The sequence below is a fragment of the Epargyreus clarus genome, unplaced genomic scaffold (genome assembly GCF_041222505.1).
Source record: "Epargyreus clarus isolate Ecla_fem2 unplaced genomic scaffold, WU_Ecla_fem_2.2 ptg000026l, whole genome shotgun sequence".
In the NCBI taxonomy this organism is placed as follows: domain Eukaryota; kingdom Metazoa; phylum Arthropoda; class Insecta; order Lepidoptera; family Hesperiidae; genus Epargyreus; species Epargyreus clarus.
In genome coordinates, this window is record NW_027332233.1 from 10,486,632 (window position 1) to 10,506,304 (window position 19,673).

Sequence of the window (19,673 nt, forward strand, 5' to 3'; positions counted from 1 at the left end):
ATTATATCAATAAAAAACAGCAGGTATTCTGCTACTACGCAATAAAAGGTTACTGCATATTACAATTCAAAGAATAGAATTGAGATAAAAACAGTGGCGTAGCTACCTAGGGGCTAGGCGGGGCAGTGCCCCGGGGCCCTCAAACTCAGGGGGCCCTCGAACCCTTACCAGAAATCTCGATCGAACGGAACTTTTGGAAATTTCTCCCATTTTCAAAATAAATATGAAATGTTGCAACCCCACTTATGCCTAGGGAATTCCCCTAAATTCTTTCTGTACTAGTACTTAGTTTTACCTCAACTAACTCAAGCATGGACTGTTCACCAATCATGCAAGGAAATAATGAGCAAATATGGAGTGCTAGAATGCGACCTAACGGAAGTAGTCCGCTGTGGGGCCCCGGCGTTGTAAAATAGGGCCTCCCCCTCTCTTTCCGTGGGTGCCGTAAGAACCGGCTAAGGGCGTATCCTTTATTGCAGACCACCTATGCACAAATGTGAATAGTTTGCAGACATATGTTTTTTTGTGTTTATTTGTTAGTATATTGCGGTTTGGTAGACATATAGGAGTATATATATAAATCAATAAATGTATTGATCGGCATGTTAATGCGCAATCGTATCAAATCGGGGTGCGCCGACACATGGACCCTTAATTTATTTAAGTAAGTAATGTTATGTGACAAATTAAAGGAAAAGGAAAATTTTGAAGAAAATACGTATTTTTTCATACATTTGCATACTAATCCTTAAGGATTATACATAAATACATATGTCATAACATGGAAGAATTAGTTGGTTAATTAACTAATTCTTCGATGTTATGACATATATGTTTGTAACTTGCGAAAATATAACGGACACATTAGCGTCATAGGATCGTATCCAATCGTGGTCCTATGACGCTTCGATCTGCCTATTTTAAGAACAAATGTCCCTACAGTGAAACATTTTTGATTTATGTGGAAACGTTATACTTTTGCGGAAACTAAAGCTAGGAAAAAATGTAAATAAAATAGTTATTTAGTCAGTTAGGCCCGACCTTTATATGATAAATCCTTGACGATCCTATTTCGTTTAATTAGCCAAACCTACATCCAGTATTTATTGTAATTTATGTTGTTACTGTTTAATATTTTTATTACCTGCCCTGCACTGCACAAAAAAGGGCTTAAATAGCTTAGCATTTATAAAGTATTTGTATATTTCATATTTTTGTTTGATAAAACCTAATCAGTTTCCATAGCAGTGGGGCCCCATTTTTTTATTTGCCCCAGGGCCCTTGGTTACCTAGCTACGCCACTGGATAAAAACTATACAATACCCTACAAACCAAAACAATTTATGCAATGTGCATTTTCTTGCATTTTTTGCACTTGAAGTGACATCCATCGGGGTTATGCCACTACAGCCATAATACTTTTATGTGTCATATAAATAATTATGTGTATTATAAATAATTTTAGTTAAGGACTTTATCTTACAACTTTACCCACCTTCATGTCGGCCAGTTCTGCTGCGAGAGCATTTTGGTTCTCTCTTGTTATTTCTAGGATTCGCAGCGTGTGTTCATGTTCCACAGTTAGCTACGCAAAAAGAATTACATATTAAATATAATGCCGGATGATTAGCGTCAACACTAAAAAAAGAATAAAGGTGAAAAATTCCACCCACTTAATAGGCACCACGCCAAGTGAAACCGTAAAATAATTACCCATCATCTCCTGTCAGCGACGAATAATTTATTACCGGTAGGGTTAATAGGTTATTTACCTTTATTCAAATCAATCAATTTACATCGTTAAGCGTTTCGATGGAAAGTACCTTAAGGTACCGTTACACTAGATCAAGTTATGTAAAGGGCCCGTTTATCTCCACTGATCAGATGTGAGTGACATATTGAGGACGCAATTTAAATTTGTGGGTTTATTTATCAAAGGGAAAGGGCATGGTTACTTAACACTTCATTTTAATTTATAATATCGACCGTTTATTAAGAATGTAAGTCACTTATGAGAGCAATTAAATTAAAAAAAAACTGCATTATCGTTATAAATAATTGAAATATTGTTACGAATATGCGGATAATTTCAATAATTCCCGTGGAATGGACTTAGCCAATAATATATAGGTATAGTCCGCGTCCAACTGCTAGCCCGCTCTGAAGTTGTTGCGAGCAGGTGTAGTGATACAATTTGCTATGGCGACGTGATTCATTTCTATATCAAGAGCGGACTAGTAGTTTTACGCGGACTATACATACGTACGTCCTATACTAGCAATCTATGTCGATCTTTGTACCATTTAAGATATAATTACCTGTTGTAAATTTCGTTCGGAAACAAGTAGCCTAGAGTTGGTAGATTCGAGCTGATACTGAAGATCGGCGGCGCGCTGCCGTTCCTCAGCCAACTCCGAACCCAGGACGTTAGCCTCCGAATTTGCACTGGCTGAAGAAATTACATAAACAAACTTAAAGTCGAAGAATTGAAATATAAGATGACACGTTTATGTCTTTACTGTACACACATAGAAATGAAATAAAAGTTTGGAAAAATAAAAAAAAATATACAATAAGTGATTCCGGCAGGTTCTGTGGCAGACTACATTTGGAAAAAGATACTACATATAGAAAATAATTTATAGTTATGTAAACGAGTCAAACATGAATCCATTACATACTCTCACGTTAAGATTAATACGCCACTTTTACCGCATTAACATCTAATTTCAAATATCATTAACATAATTCTCCATGTGAATATTAGATAGCGTACAATATTATTTCAGTAAGTAACAGCATTTACATTTTAGTCGATATTAGGTAAAGGCTAGTAAATTGCCTGGAAAAGTACCCATAAAAGTTAGGTACAAAAGACGCGCCACGCGAATAATGCGGTATTCGTATTACACTATTGATCCAACGAAAAGAGGGTGGCTCGACGAAATTAGATTGGGCCCCTATCTAAGCACTCCGCTGCGGCACTATGGCGAGTAATACAATTATAATTTGCGATACAACCCACTTACTGATTTATTTCATTATTGAAATAGTGTTGGATGATACAATTATTAATTAAGAGTAAGGAGGCTTAGAATATAATTTTAAAGTCCTCATTTAAATTATGTAAAGGACTTGATACCTACCTGAGAACACAACTCCTACCTGATAAACGGTCATTATCAGTAATCAATCTACCCAAGTTTCTGCTTAATAGAAATTCGAAATTTGTCAATTTCTGCCTCCTAGAATTAATCAAATTTCGGTTTTCGACAGGCGATCAATGTTTCGCCTGTATTGTATTATTATAACTGTGTAAATGTATTTATTATAACGAAGTTTAACCTGTGCGTCTTCGATCGGTCAGTGTTAACCTACCGATATATCTAAAGTTACAGAACTTTAAATACACTTAGGCATATACTTAAAATTGTATTTCACTCGGGATTTTGAACGTGTTAGTAGCGCCCCTAGATACAGTTTTTCCAAGAATCGTGTAGGTAACTTTATAAATTTATTATGAAACCCTTTAAAAATATCAATATTTTGGAAGTAAACCCGTACAGACACATTAATATTAAAATAACCTTCTCATGTTAAATAAGACGAATACTTTCACTAATTAGCAGATGGCTAAATTGTGTATATTGATTAACTTGATTTTTTATTCTAATTTAGATTATACAAATGATCAGATTGTGCATTTCATCAACATATTATATTGATAAAAAAAATTCCCATGCATACATTAAATTGGTAGGTACTTCAGTACACGTGATTGCTTGAAAGTTAAATAATACATAAAACTATATTTATACGTATCACATCTCTGTACAAAGTTCAAGGAGACAACGAGAGTTTATTTATTTTCTTTAAGTACTTATACTATATGAAGCGTTACTCAGAACTGAACCAGTAGTGACGTAATGCATATGTGACATGCATTATAAATTAACATTCATTTTCCGTGATGTTAATAAAATTAAAGTTAAATGTGAACATCACGTCACTCTCGTAACATGACCTTAACACGGTTTTCTTTCGAGGTTAGCATCGCGACAAATTTTATCATGCTTTAAAGATGTATATTTGACTATAAAGTTATATAAAAGTAAAAGGATTATATAAAAAATGTAATGTACTGTAAAATGCCAATGTAATCAAACATATATCATCAGTATTTCATGTTATATTCTTCTTATTCCTTCTTCATTCTTCATTCTTCTCTACGTAGATCGTAAGCAAGTTAGAACAAGTATGGTCTGACAGGGTGCAAGCCTTAGAGAAAACACGCTGCTAGGCCACCTTGATCCACCTTGCTTGTTTTCTTCTCTCTTCCTTCTTTATCTTTTTCTTGAAAAATTGTCGGCATATATAAAATAAAAATGCTATAACTGTTATCTTTCAAAACAATCGAATTTATCCGTACGTGCCATTATAATTAGGTGTCTTTATCAAATCTTTAACAACATCCTTCTTGATAAATTTAATAATCCGATTTGAATTCTTTTCAATTAAGAACGATAAACTTATTGGGTCATATTTATATGCATTATTTGTTTACTTTGTTTAAATTTCAGCTAAACAATGATTGTATTATTTTGAATTACAATTAAATTCATAGTTTAAAATATTAATAAGTCCATGATATAAATATAAATAGTTCATAATATAACATAGTCAAAATATAAACAATTTATAAGGTTGCAAATTCATAACAAATAGACACATAACCCATTTTATAAATAAGTTGGCAAACTGAAACATTCTTGTCCCAATTTTGTTGAAACAAGCGGGTGGTTCATACATGACCTAGTATTTCTGGAATAGTATCAATACTACACGATATGTAGCTATTTTTAACCAAGTTCGGTAAAAATATATCGGAACCAGGCTAAATGGCACGATTCAAATTATAGGTTAAATTGGCCAAACTTTCTTATATTGGCGATATCATACATATAAATCATTTCATTGCGTAATTTTGCGTATAATGTAGCTACATACGCTAATTTATTCTACAATTTTAATATTACGGTTTTACGCTAGTTCCTTTTTTAAAATACAGAAGTAGCAAATCAGCATGCGTGCAGCATGGTAAGTGGTTACTGCTGCCACACAAGAGTCCTACTTGAGATCGGCCACAGATGGGTTACTACATCTACGAACTAAGCTGGAAAGCCTCGGATAAGTATGTCTCCCTTATCACACCTTTCAAAACCGAAACACAGCAGCGCTGAACCGCGTATTATTAACAGAAACAGGTGTGATGGTAATGCCTCCGAAGTCAAAACCCAAAAAAAATCTATCACATCTCAATTTTTCAATTTCAACCTATACCGGGTAAATTTTTCAAATGGGCCTTCAGGGCCAAATTAAAATTAGCCTTTTGCTTTAGTTTGCCAAATATCACTTTCCAGAATTTGATCCTTAAAAGCGACACTATCTAATGGTGGAAGCAAGGTGTGTTGTTTTTTCAAAATGAACTCGTTCGATAAGGCTAAGGAAATAGATTTTTAGAAATCTAATGATATAGTTTTAGTTTTTATCAAAATCGGCCTCGTAACTCCTTTCAGCATTTTCGCTAATTCTTATAGCTTCAGATTTGACTCTGAAGGCCCGTTTGAAAAAATACCCTGTATATAACCAACCGCCAACTAACCAAAACAAAATCGGTGTATGATCTTACCGAGTTGCGTAGCGATGTCGCGCAGCAGCTGCCGCTCGGCGAGCTCCGCGCTGTCGGCGCCGGCGGCGAGGCGCGCGGCCTCGTCGCGCAGCGCGCGGTTCTCGCGCTCCAGCGCGCCGGTGCGACGCCGCAGCGCCAACGCCGTGGCCGCCTCCTGCTCCTCCGGGGGTGTGCCCTCCTCTGTGTCATTTGTTAGCACCTGCAAGGAACGTGAAACAACGTCACGTTGCAGACTGCACTCACTATTTTGCTCTATTTTGTGATACGCATTCGAACTAAACGTATTTAGGCTCACCTTTAGCCCCGTATACACGAAATCTATACTGACAACACTACGTTTAGCGAACTGAATTACGCATCGTGTAGTAGTGAATAATAGTAGAATATCAATAGGAAACCGAGTAATCTGCGCTGACAGTCAGCGACTGATTCTCCGCTTTGATATAAGTGCGTTTGCTCAAACGTTACGCGTAACGTAGTTCACTCATAATTAACTTTTATTTACATTGAATCGATAAAACGACACGTATCACGTATTGTTAACAAATGTTTTCACATTCATACTGGAACATAAATGAGCCACAGCAATCTGAACAGCTGACAATACGTTGGTTTGAAAGCGCATTAAAACATAACTTTTCGTTTTCTTATTGTCTTAAAATATTTTCAGACCACCCTAAGAAATTCAAATCGTATTGTAGCCAATTAATAAACTCTGTAATTTTTCATTTTTTTAAGACTACTATGTAAGTCGAGTCTTTCTTTTGTGATCATACGTAAATAAATTTAATCTGCGTGATTTAGTGTGAGAAAATGATTCAGAATAATAATGCAACAATAATAAGACGCATTGGCGACTGACCACATGTTTTCTTATCGTAACAATATAAGATACCTGGAATATTATTAAGGTAATGTAATTGCTTACATATACGGAGACAACACATTCACAAAAAGTTAATAACAATTTGTTTAAATTTATTCGCATGATAATAAAGCATACATAATACATAAATGTTATCATTATAACAACAAATAAAAGAAATAGAGATATAAATATACATATTTTTTCAACTCTTTTTTATAACAAAAACTAATATACTATAGCACTTATATATTTGCTCATTAGGTAACACAAAGTAAACAACTTTAATCTTTACTATGTAAAACTCATGAGAAACTCTCTATTCAAATAAACCTTAAACGTGGTTAACTAGTCGCGACGTTAACGTTAACTTCCTAATGACTTTACGGTAATCGGATTAACATAAAAACTATTTGAACGTGCATCGGATTTGAACCAAGCTTAATTGGAAACCTTATTCTAATACCCCCAATTTGTAAGCTTGTTTTCTAAATCTTTATTGGCAGGGAGGCATAATATGTTTCAATAAAGCTTATACCTAATCCAAAATGGCGGCTTCTGTTCATGCAGAGTCAACAAAAGGTAAATAGAAATGTAATAATGTCATCCGTCTATGCAAAATACATAATAATTATTATGTTTACTAAAGGAGTAAGTAGTTCATTTTTATTGATTTGTACTCAAAGTAATAGTTTTATGCTTTTAGTATATGTACACGTTTAACCATTATGTTAAGGTTAATTCAAGCCGCATAATTCTATCTATAACAAGTAATTAATTTAAAAAATCAAAAACCCGACTGCACCAAAAAGGCTGAAGTAGAATTTGCAAAAGCAGTGAAATAGGCATTTCATTATTTTTATCCAGAAAGCCAAATACAAAGTTTCATAGTAGGTGTCTGCTTCAAAAACAAAAAATGTTCAAACAATATTATCCTATTTTATTTTATCCTCGTAGTGTTCATTTACGCTATATAAAGAACCTATGTGTAAAATTCCAGCACGCTTAAGTTCAGCGGTTTCTCTTTGCGTTGATCTCTGGCACATCAACTCTCTCATTTAGTCAGACAGTCATCTCGATGTGTATATATACTCATATATGTACTAGCTGACCCGGCAAACGTTGTGTTGCCATATAAATAAAAAAAATGTTAAGGATGAACAAACCTTATCACTTGGTGTTGGTAGATAGTGGCCGATTCTCAGACCTACTGAATATGTATATAAAATTTGGTGAAAATCGGTGAAGCCGTTTCGGAGGAGTACGGTAACTAACACGAGAATTTTATATATAAGATATATTATATAATGTATGTGTAATCTCCTCTTAATTTCCTTTATTTTGACACCCTACTCGATAGGTTTGGTTAACTTTTTTAAAACGTGTTACTATTTTGCGAAAAAATTCACCATTTACGGTCTACAAAATATATAACTTCAGTAAATCAAAGTTTCGATCATTATTTTACCTCGTTAGAGGTAGCATTTCATTATTTTTATCCAACAAGCCTGATACAAAATGTCATAGTGTTTGCTTCAAAATTGACGATTGTTCAAATGAACTTTTAACCCTTATTTTACCCTCTACGGGGTTGATTTTTCGGAGGGGGATAAATAAGTGCGTCCTTATTCCTATCTAGAACGCCAAATACAAAATTTTATAGTAGTTGCTTCAAAATTAAAGGATTTAAAAAAAACTGTTTTCCCCTATTTTACCCTCTAAAGGGTAGAATTTCCAAAAGGCCTTTCTTAGTACTTATTCAAGCTATATAGAGAACCTGTGTGCAAAATTTCAGAACTGTAAGGTCCTTGGTTTAGGCTGTACGTTGATTTCTGAAAAATGAAAAAGTCATTTAGTTAGTCAGTCAGTCAGTCACCTTACTGTTTTATATATATACAAATATGTTTTTAAAATCTCCGTTTAATTTCCTTTCATTTGATACCCTACTCGATAGGTTCGGTTAACTTTTTTTTTTTAAATGTGTTACTATTTCGCGCCAAAAATCCGCCATTTTGATTTTTTTTTACTAACACCTACCTAAGGACACTCGGGTCATTGAGACAAATATAATGACACTTTAACTGTTGAAATTCATCCAGCCGTTTGTTAGATCGGATCAAATAAAGAAAGACAAACATACAAGATACGCGCGAAAAACATAACCCTTCCTTGGCAGTCGGGTAAAAATCAAATTAAATAATTTATTTGTGTTAAGTATAAGGTAGGTATATGTAGAATCATTGCTTATAATTTTATGAATTTTATGATTAACACTAGCGCCCTAATTTCCAAATTGTAATATTAATACCTTAATTTATGAATTATATTTGTACAAATATACATTTAAATAAGTCTTTGTTAGATAACCACTGTAATTTATGTCACTGTACTAATAATTCATTCACATATATTATGTTAGTCAATTGTAATTCCATTACCTATTACGTTTTTATCTGACTCTTTCGCATGATAAAACACTTTTTCTATTATCCATTGTTTTAATTACGACGCCCATTGTGACAGTATAAGAATGTTCTGGCTTATATCAATGGAATTCAGAGAATGGATTTATTTTCTCTATATTCAAAGTAGTTACCGCCGTCTATATAAGATGTATTGCCAAGCATAGCAGTCTTTGAAGGAGAGCTCTTATTCCGATGAGTAAGATGTCATAGCGCTTAAGTTTCCTCGGATAAACTGCAGATGGATAGAAAAACGAGCATCGCCTTCCAAAATTGCATTAAAGCTACATTCAAACACGAGTTCTGATGTTGTACATAGTCTACAGAAGATACTCTTCTATAAATACTCTGAACGTGAATCAATAGTAGAGTTCGCAAATATAGTACCAAAGAATCTGACATCATCGATTTTCTTGATTTGTATTGTACCTTATTGTAGTGACGCATGCCATATATTATTTACATTTTAACAAACAGCATCCATCGGATTATGTAACACAAACAGATGTAAGTATTATATTGGATTGAAAATTAATGCAACAAATACATTTATGTACCTTCAAGTATTTTTTCGTTGTTTCTTATTACGAAAGTAGTACACAAAAATAATATCCACTATTATGTGACACAGTTCATAGCTTGCAATAATTTATTTATTACGACGACAGTCCATGTGGTCAGTCACCATTTCTATTCCATAAGCACTATGTTAGATGACCGTGTGTATAGTCCGCGCCAAACTGCTAGTCCGCTCTGAAGTTGTTGCGAGCAGGTGTAGTCATAAAATTTGCTATGGCGACGCGATTCAATTTTATATTCAGAGCGGACTAGCAGTTTTAGCTTAAAATTAACAAGCTCGACCATCATAGCAATCTTACAAATTGGTCGGACCGAGTCGTATGGGGAAAACGAGTACCCCCGATACTCATTAAAGGTAAAGCTGACTCAGCATAGTCTCATGGGTCGTTACGATTTTATTATACGTGTATCCTCAAAATTTATAGCCGCTCGGAGATTCCCAATTTGCAATATTATATGCGTCACATCGAACTTACTATCCTCAAATACATAGAATGTTCGTTATAAATAATGATACTTTAAATTTAAGTCGCCTATTGATGCATAATACTGTATTCCTCTGAAAATATTTTGTAGACATTACCGATACGCTTTCGCAAACGTGTATAGTCCGGCAGCATAGACCCCTCTAAGGTGTTCGTTTAGGGTAAATTAGACCTCGAATTCTGATTTGAGAAGCACATGGAAACATGACGTGCGCTAAAACAGAGGACAAGACTGAGGGCACTCCTGTGTCCTCCATCAAAACTTCCAGCTTTGAGAAGCACATACACTGCATGCGTCATTTAGAGGTGACCTTGTCATCCTCATTTCTTCCGCCAAGACGTTAGTTGTGTCAATAATAGGACCTCTCGTGTTAGGCGTGCTAGAACCTCTCACGATGCCCTGCTCTCATACAGCGTCATCACCCCATTACCGTCCCACTGCACAGATCTCGTCTAAGAATGAGAAGGATTACGCCGGTAGACTTTCCTCACAATGTTTGTCTCCACAGTTAAATCACGTGACAATTAATTGCTAACACCCATAACTTTAAAAAAAATAGAGGTATAGGCCTGGGATTTGAACCTCGGGCTCCTCGATCGAGAGGCCGAATTTCAACCACCGTCTATAACTTCTGCTCTGCTCTCCAACTGTGGATAAGGGAAATAGAAATCACAAAGTAGCATACCTGTAGCAAGTCAGTCTTGGCACTGAGGTCGTGCCGCAGCTGGGTGATGTGGTCGCGCGCGCCGCGCAGCTCCCCCTCGAGCGCGGTCACGCGAGCCTCCAGCCGCCCGTTCGCAGCCAGCAGCTCCTTGCCGATGCGCGCCGTCAATTCTAAGTCCTTCTCTTTCTGTTCAACGGACAATTTTTATTTAATCTAGGGCAATTCACAAAAAAATAAGCTAAGGTTTTTTTTTTAATAATATAGGAGTAACAGACGAGCATGCAGTCCACCTGATGATAAGTGGACATCTGTTATCAACCCCAGATAGGATAAGATATTCCTACCTGAGGTCGGCCACAGATGCGCCGCTACCCCTGAGGATTAAGCTGGAACGCCTCGGAAAAGTATGTCTCTTTTAGCACACCCTTCAAACCAGAACATAGCAGCACTTTAAGAAGTTTTAACAATTGTCCCGAATAACTAGTTTCTTGAATCCATTAACAGTTCGTATTGTTTGTTTATGATCGACCGTATCTATTTTTTTTTTCAAAAGATAAAGCATGAAACGAGTATCGTGTATTTCTTGTGTTTCATTAGAAGGCTATGTATGACGGCTGACTTACAAATATATAGGGACAATCTTTGTTTAATAGTTGGGAACTTATTTGTGATCGATTTCAGATAAATCTCTGTTTTATATAAAGTTGGTTACAGACATCTACAGATGGCAGTGGCCACTTAACAAAGCCTGCATGCTATTTTTCTATATCAATTTGATAGAAGAGCGGTATATAAATATAGTATATAATCAAAGGGTTCCATTTTTCCGTTAGAAATACGGAACTGTTACTAAGCGCGTCAAATCAAGAACCTCCTTTATCGTGTTTATCGTGTTTTCGTTTAGTCGCGGTCATAAAAACTAACCTTCCGCCCGGAACGTAGTTTATGAATGAGAATAAAAACATTTTATATGCTAGACACGCCAATAGCACGATACTTCGGTCTAAACAAATTAAGTAGTACACAGTAAAAAAAACGATCCAGAGATTAATTAAAAAATGTACGTCAACGAACAATGAGGAATTTTAAACAGCAATTAGAAGCGTCATTAAAAATCTATACTTGCGCTGTTCACAGTTCAAGTTTCCGACAAAAACAACATGATTGTTCGGCAAGGACAATAGCATATTCTCCGTGGATTGTCAATGTAATCAGAAATCGCTTACTACACTACACCACTTTGTAAACTTTGTGCAACAACTACCAACAAAAACCGTACTCCAATCAAATCTAAAATTAAGTCATCAAAGCTATTCCAGTAAATTCCATACGAAATAACACTATCCGTGTTCACTTTATGTCACAAAGTTTTATTTACGTTTGAAAGCAATGATACTTTAATTACTATCATATCGGTTTTCCACACTAAAGATAAGTATTGGAATCTCAAGTATTTAGAATTATTTAAAAATTGTTTTAAGAGAAAGAAACTAATATATAAAATGTTGTCCGATAGTTCTGCACAATACTCTCATGGGTTTAGGATTCATATGACAACCAGCATCTGGCCAACCTGGGAGACTATGCCTATCTCTCTAATTCTTAAAGTTGAACTGTGCCGAACACAGCTCAAAGCACAATGATGAGTCTGTTAACGTGTGGAAAGCTAGGAAAACTGTATAAAATACTTACTTCTTCTAAGAGCCGTGTTACCGCTTCGATGTCATTGTAGGTTTTTGTCATTTGGCTCACCCTGTTGCTGCATAGAACTGTAAACAGAACACACACTTGTAACACCATGAACAACTTAAACACTACTTGCTTATCGTAAGCATGAAAGAATCTATTAACGTGAAGTGATAAGATAAAAACTGTAAATATTAATTCTTAATAACGCATTATCGTCTTTGTATTATGAGAAGTTGCACGACACTCACACATGACAGTAAATGTGCGTATTATGTGCATGTAGATTAAATAAAATTAATGCACACATTAATATTCAAAACATTGGTTAAATGGTTATTTTAATATTTACACGAAATGTTATTTATAAGTGTATTTAACAATTATAATTAAACATCATTCAATTTACAGAACACATATTTTGAAGTGAAAAGTAATTTGATAGAATTCAAGACGTTTACATTATATTTATGTTAATTTATTCTTTTTACGAACATGATATCAAATAATTATTGATGGAGCTAAACATTTTACATAAACCTTTCTAAAACGAATTTGGAAATATAAATACTCAAAATACTTCAATAAAAAAATTAAAGAAATAAACATAATTTAATGAAATCTTGATAGTACGGTGGAATGGCGAAAAAAGTATTAAAAAAAATACTTATCATATCTTAAATATCCTAAGGAATAAATTTAAGTCGCAAACAACTAAGTGAAAGGCGTTTTTGCTTTTCATTAAAAGACCTTAATTATTTTAATTTGGATAGAAACAATATTTGACTGCATTTATAGCGTGTTGCGTGATAAAATTACATTACCTATTTAATATTTGAATATTTAACAACAATAATTGTTGTCAAGGAGCTTTTTATTTAAGAAAGACATTGGACTAAATTTTCAAATAAAATAAACGCAACTAAAACTTTACCTGTATAGACTTTTAACAATACAACCACTACTAATTGCTTAGTAACGCATTTAAAATATCCACAGACGCAGTTTACTATTACTTATCGATATGATTAAGATAATCTAAAATTGTATAATATTGGTACCGCAAATTTTCAATCTTTTCACAATGTATCGATGCAGCGGCGTACACGACATAGTGAATGGATAATGTAATTATTACTTAAAGACTTAACTCACAGCGGCGTGTAAGTGTGACGCACTCGACTGTAAAGTGGTCAATTGGCGCTTGCCGGAGCCAAACATTGATAAGATAAGACAAATATTATAAAAGGTAAATCATTTCTGGTCATCAAAGCTAACGTGAAAAAGTAAACAAAAGCTTGCAAAATGGAACGAATACCGACCCGTAAAAATATCATCGATATCCACAGTTTGCGAGGTCATGAGACTGTTATCAAGTTTCCGATAAGCCCAGATGTTATTTCCAGACGTACATAATAAACAAAAGTCCTATTAATAACGTAGAGATAAATCACATTGAACACTTTTCCTAACTCGGGACACTAGCGCAAACCGAACGATCATGTTAGTGACTGCGTATGCAGCCAACGAGCGTCTGCTCTGAGGGCACGCAAAACAAACTATTCTATTGTGCAACATGGGAAAACTGGAGTACAAAGACAACAAACATATTAAGTATTTATTGATAAATTCTTCGTGTATGTGATCTTAATCATATCGAGTATTTTTTTACCTCGTCTATAATAAAACAAAACCGTAAAAACAAACTTTACATTCCATTTAAAAACATGAACAAGCTTATGTATTTGTATTATGTATTTTCCTTATATCATCTAAAAAATAATATAGAGATTCATATAAGAACCACAAACAAAAATCATATATCTGATTATACTCAGTGACCGCAAGGGAGGGAAAAACAAACGAACTACCTACTCGAAGTATTTGCTTTAAGTCAAGGCGATTCAAAAGGATTTCTGCATATCTAAAGTCCTGCGAGGGAATGTTGATCGATATTCTCAGTAAAATAGTAGAATTATATGCTTAATGTGTACTTCTGTCTATTATTATATTATATCCGATTAATAACCATATAAAATGTATAAAATATTTAACAATTGTATTATAAAATTGTATAGTACTTTGGACTTTATTTAGCTCTGAAATCATGCTTATATTATGGCACTTTGTTTATATGTACTCGTATGTAAAAAGTAATCATGAAAATCATTGTAGCGATACATTATTTCACTAACAAAATTACATTGCATAAGACTCCATGTTGTATAAAATACTATTATATTTTATGCGAGTACGATTGCGAGGCAAGCCTAGTGAATTACATAGATAACAATACCATTTGAACAATTCTGCAGTAACGCTAGTAACATTGTCATAGGCGTTATGTGTTCGATTACCCATTTATTCCACTAGAATAGACGTTCAAATAAGTTTCATTACAATACAACTCGGAGCTGCTTTCCAGTAAGGCAAAAAGCACCCTGTGGGAACCGACATCAATCATGGCTGCAGACAATGGTGCGTGTGTGATTTTTTCCCACTCTTACCTAACACCAACGTTAGAAATACAACGGATATCGATTGTGCTCGCTGTTACGTCTAGCGGCGCTGAAGGACTTACTTTCACAGTTTTTGTCAATTTCCGTAACCATCTTGCTTTTCGCTGTTTTTCACTACGCACGTATAGTTGCTGACATGTAACGTGTCAGACACGCGCCGTGACAGACAAAATAATATCATTCTATACCATGTATACTCATATCTTCCGTAACACGACCGCACAGACACCGTCTGTGCCTTTAGAAATATTGCATAGAAATATATGATTTAATATGACACAACACGTTGAATGTTTGTAAATATAAACGGGGCTTAACAGTTAAATGATTCACAGTGCCCGTTCCAAAGTGAAAAGTAAACGACCCTGCGACTGGTTGTCATGGATTGTCATTACCCACACAAACCGATCTGAACGACAACTTATGTACATTAATTTATGCAAGTATCAGTCTTAAGGTGCCCTTCCACCAGAGGTGTGCGAGGTAGCTAAGCTATACATGTACTTATGCCAAATCTACTAAAAGGATTACCTATAAGTAGGATAGTAGGATATTATCATTGTTTTATTTTAATTAAACAAAATTTTAATCCCATTTGTAGATTTAAAATACATCCATAGTTTAGCTTACCTCACAAATATCTGGTGGAAAGACACCTTTATTATTATACATTTCTTTAAACAGTGTTATAAATAAATACAAATTTTAATGAAATGTTATTTACAGTGCAGCATAAAACTCGGACAGACCAATAATCTGGTGCATCCCTAAATCGTTTTAGAAGGAATAATTATGTGCAATTAAGAATGATGTGCGGTTATCGAAAGTAGTCAGCGTTGGCAGCGAAGCTTTCTAACTTACATCGTCCAACTTTCTAGGTTTTGGAGACAATGCTTTAAAAACTGTATTGTGGTATATTTTAGAAATAACATCTCCATACCAAGTTACTGTACCGCTACAACGGTCAAACGACGTTATCATTAATGTCGTGAAGTCAAATGGAAGGCAAGTAAAAGCTTGCTGAATAAAATAACCTTACACTTATAATTTACTTGCCTAATACTGTAGATTAAAATCAACAACATAGCTATGACGACTTTCTTCTTATTACTTAAACTTAAATGTAATAGTGGTTAAGAAAAATAAGAATAAAAATATTTCTAATTCTATGTACTAACGTAGAAAGTTCTAAATGTTTGATTTCTATGAGTTAAAGGTGAGGAACAAATGAAATTTGTATTAGTAACAAGTTTGAATGTATGATGACGATGACGGCCAGAAGCTATGGAAGTTGATGTAGTCGATATGAGTGAGCAAGGGCGAAGAAAAGCGAAGGAATGCGACGCTGAAACAACACCTGGAGTTGCAATGAGCGATGAGATGAGCCGACATAGTAACCCACGTTCAGATCGTGGCCGTACCTCGATCAAGGAGCAATGTCCTTATGACGCGAAAGTAGAGACGTCCGAACCTGTCCCGCGCCAAGTGGTACAGGAAGTCGGGATACTCGCCGAGGCATTCGCGGAGCTCCGCGTCGGGGAGGAAGCTCAACTCCTGGAAGAGCTCTCGATCGAAGCCGGGCGGCGGCGAGGCGCGCGAGCCCGCGCACCCCGCGCCTGAGCCCGCACCGCCCTCCGCCGTGACGCGCCCCAGCCGCAAACATCGGCCCCGCCCGCGTCACGCCGGCGATGATTCTCCCCCACACACCAAAATATCACTTGTATAGTCCACTGTGATCCCTGGCTAATTTTATATTGATTACGTCCGACGTTTCAAACTCTCCAACGCTAACTGCGGTATCATACTCGGTTACACTTGTCTAAAATAAATATTTACTTTGCTACAGACATGTAAAACATATTACAGAGTCGTGCCGAACTTAATTATCAGTGACGAGTCTCGTATTCAGAGTAAATATCTGTAACTAGAATGTCGAAGAAAAAACTAATTTCCCTCAAAAACACTAAAATTCAAACAGATTTCACGGAACAAATTGCACAAATAAACATTTTATCTGCTATTGTTGGAAGATAAATTAAGCTTTTTAGCTTCTTGTCGAATGAAATATAAGTCAATTATGCTATGAATGGAGTGCGATTGTGACTTTTGATATGCAAAAAGCAACACACAATGTAAAAAAGTGAGTTACTACCGAATGAAAATTATGATGTATAAAAATTAATAAGTGCATACATGATTAATTTTTTATACGTATAAGAGACGCAATTAAACTAACAATGTAAAGTACGTTCTAACGCAATTCGCTTTAAGTATGCAACAATAGGTGCAGGTAAATAAATACTGTGTACAGATAAAACAATAGAAGACAATAAAATTCTTATTCACTTATCTTTGTTTTGTTTTATCAGTTATAGAAGTAAATAATAATTATAGATGATGATCTAAACTTCAATGAGTCGTTACGAGCAGTGTCAGTTAATCGTTTCGTTTTCATGACTTCATGGCCACGAGGAAATCCATGAAAAAGGCAACTTTAATTATCTCTTAGCCTCGATCTAAGTAGTTTAACTCGGTTTAAATATATCGGCCATAAACAACAACACTTTGTCACAAACGTAATAACCATATTTTCCACACTTTAAAACAAAAATGACAACGATTACTGCATTGTATTTTCGTAATTACTCTTGTGAGTATGGAATAGTTTCGGTTCATATTATGTTTGGAAATCTATTCTTAGTTGTTTACGTACAAAAATGAATTGTATACTTTCACGGCCGCGGTGATAGATCAATGTATTATTCAGTTCAACCAGTTTTTGATTCTTTTGATTTGAATATATTTTAAGTGGCAAAGTGCGCCTGCTGTAAAAGCGGTCGGGGTAGCGTTTTAAGGTCGGCTCGCACGTGATTCAGCAACTCTACTGACGTCAAACAGCCTTGGCTTGCTCGTGTTATGGCTACGTTTTGACATACATCCCATGATTTTAACGGAGCGATTATTTCAGTAGACTTTTGATATGTAATAAAAATGAAGAAGGAAACGTGCGAAACAACAAGATGTACTGTATGAACGATTTCGTTATTATAGAATGTTTTAGGCAACCGTCTATCGTAAAATCAAATAACGATATAACTGTCTCCTTGTAATAAAAAGTTTAACAAGAAAGTAACAACCTAAGGTCATATTGATCGATTAAGGTCACTGCGTGCACTACGTTTTGCCTGATGTGATAAGATACGTATTTAGTGACGTCATAGGTGTCTATTACATTATTATTTATAAAGTGATGTCTATTGTGATAGTGATCATTTACCAATCATTTAATGAGAATTAAATAATGAGGACGATGTTTAAAGATTCATCTTACTATAAAAAGGTGGATAGACGGGTTGTATTTTAGTTTAGTTATTATTTATTCATGAATTCAAAATAAAATTAAAATAACACAAACATGTAGTTGTAAATGTAAATAGAGAGTGATGTTTTTGTTATATGTTTCGAGTCACGGTTATTTGAACAGCTGTTGGGGAGATAATTTTTAATTTTATGTCTCTTAGGTTTTTAGATTGTAATGGAAAAAATACAACTAAACGTCCCAAGGAATTTGATTAAGTCAGTGATAAAAATGCACCTATAAAATAATTCCTATATGCAATTCTTCATATAATTAAATAAAAAAATAGGTGTGAAATATACATGAGTAACTTTGGAATATTGCAAGAAAGACGGCACGTGCCGTGTAAGTTTTGTTTACTAAATCAATTGTAGTATTACAATAATATCTAGGTAACGAGGACAATAATAACGACCACTAACTCCATTTGATAACGATAACGATAATATAATGAAGATATTAAAAAGATCTGCACTATTTTTTCATTCTCAAAAAGTAGGTCTGCCGTTGGATCGCTACAATTATTTCTTCACCGCAAATGATTTCGCGGAGATTGTTTATTTCAGGTCCACTTTTGACCACTGAATCGGCTCCAGTTTCTTCTGCTGGGCAATTTTGAAACGGTGGACAACGGTGAAAATTACAATTTGTATGGCAAGTACTCAAATACATTTCAAATTTACAATGTAGGTAATATTGGATGGCATTTAAATTAAAACATTTATATTAGTAAACCACCTATGAAATTACTGTAAATTGATAGATATTGTACTTAACGTTTAAAAATACGTTATAATGTTAATCAGTATAAACATTTGACAAATCTACCAAATAGTTACAAATTAACAATTGATGATACAGAACTACATGTTTTACGAGCAACAAGGAATAGATCGCTATATAATTTGCCACTACTTAAAGCAAACTACTGTTTTAAAGAAGCATTTCATTAACCATTACTATGCGGTAACCAAAACTATTTTTAATTGACAAACAGACCACACTAACTGAATTACACTAACGTGTGCGGGCTATCTCTCTTTTTGTCTCAAAAGCGAGCGATTTCTTTAACGTAACGGTCCTAGCGTTTGAGGCCAATGGTAATAAACTTTCACGATCAAGTGCAGGCGTTTGCAGCAGATGAACACGCGAGTGATGTGGCTCGTATGTATGGACATATGTTGCGCAGACTCAAAACCGCATGACTCCACTTTTCGGCCCATTTCGCAAGGACTCGGATAAAAGAATTTATTTAAATTGCATGAAAATATATCCTTATGGATCTTCCATAAGGATTGATTTAATATACCCATATTATGTTTGTACTTTTCTGTGTTTTGCAATGTTGGCTTTGAGGACGAGCAC

The 19,673-nt window shown here is 34.8% G+C and overlaps 1 protein-coding gene across 14 annotated transcripts in view; it reads right to left on the reverse strand.

Annotated features, from left to right (window-relative positions):
- milt (trafficking kinesin-binding protein milt) overlaps window positions 1–19,673 on the reverse strand; it is a 52,317-nt gene that overhangs the window by 9,056 nt on the left and 23,588 nt on the right. For 7 of the 14 annotated variants that reach the window (XM_073088175.1, XM_073088161.1, XM_073088173.1 and 4 more), the window contains 5 exons: window positions 12,438–12,514; window positions 10,767–10,931; window positions 5,690–5,888; window positions 2,319–2,449; window positions 1,496–1,585 (listed from right to left, as the gene is read on the reverse strand). In XM_073088175.1, coding sequence (XP_072944276.1) covers window positions 1,496–1,585; window positions 2,319–2,449; window positions 5,690–5,888; window positions 10,767–10,931; window positions 12,438–12,488 — 636 coding nt within the window. In that variant the 5' untranslated portion in view covers window positions 12,489–12,514. Of the gene's footprint in view, window positions 1–1,495; window positions 1,586–2,318; window positions 2,450–5,689; window positions 5,889–10,766; window positions 10,932–12,437; window positions 12,515–13,753; window positions 14,427–16,371; window positions 16,770–19,673 lie in introns of those variants that run through there. The other 7 variants (XM_073088166.1, XM_073088168.1, XM_073088167.1 and 4 more) reach the window with 3 other exon arrangements.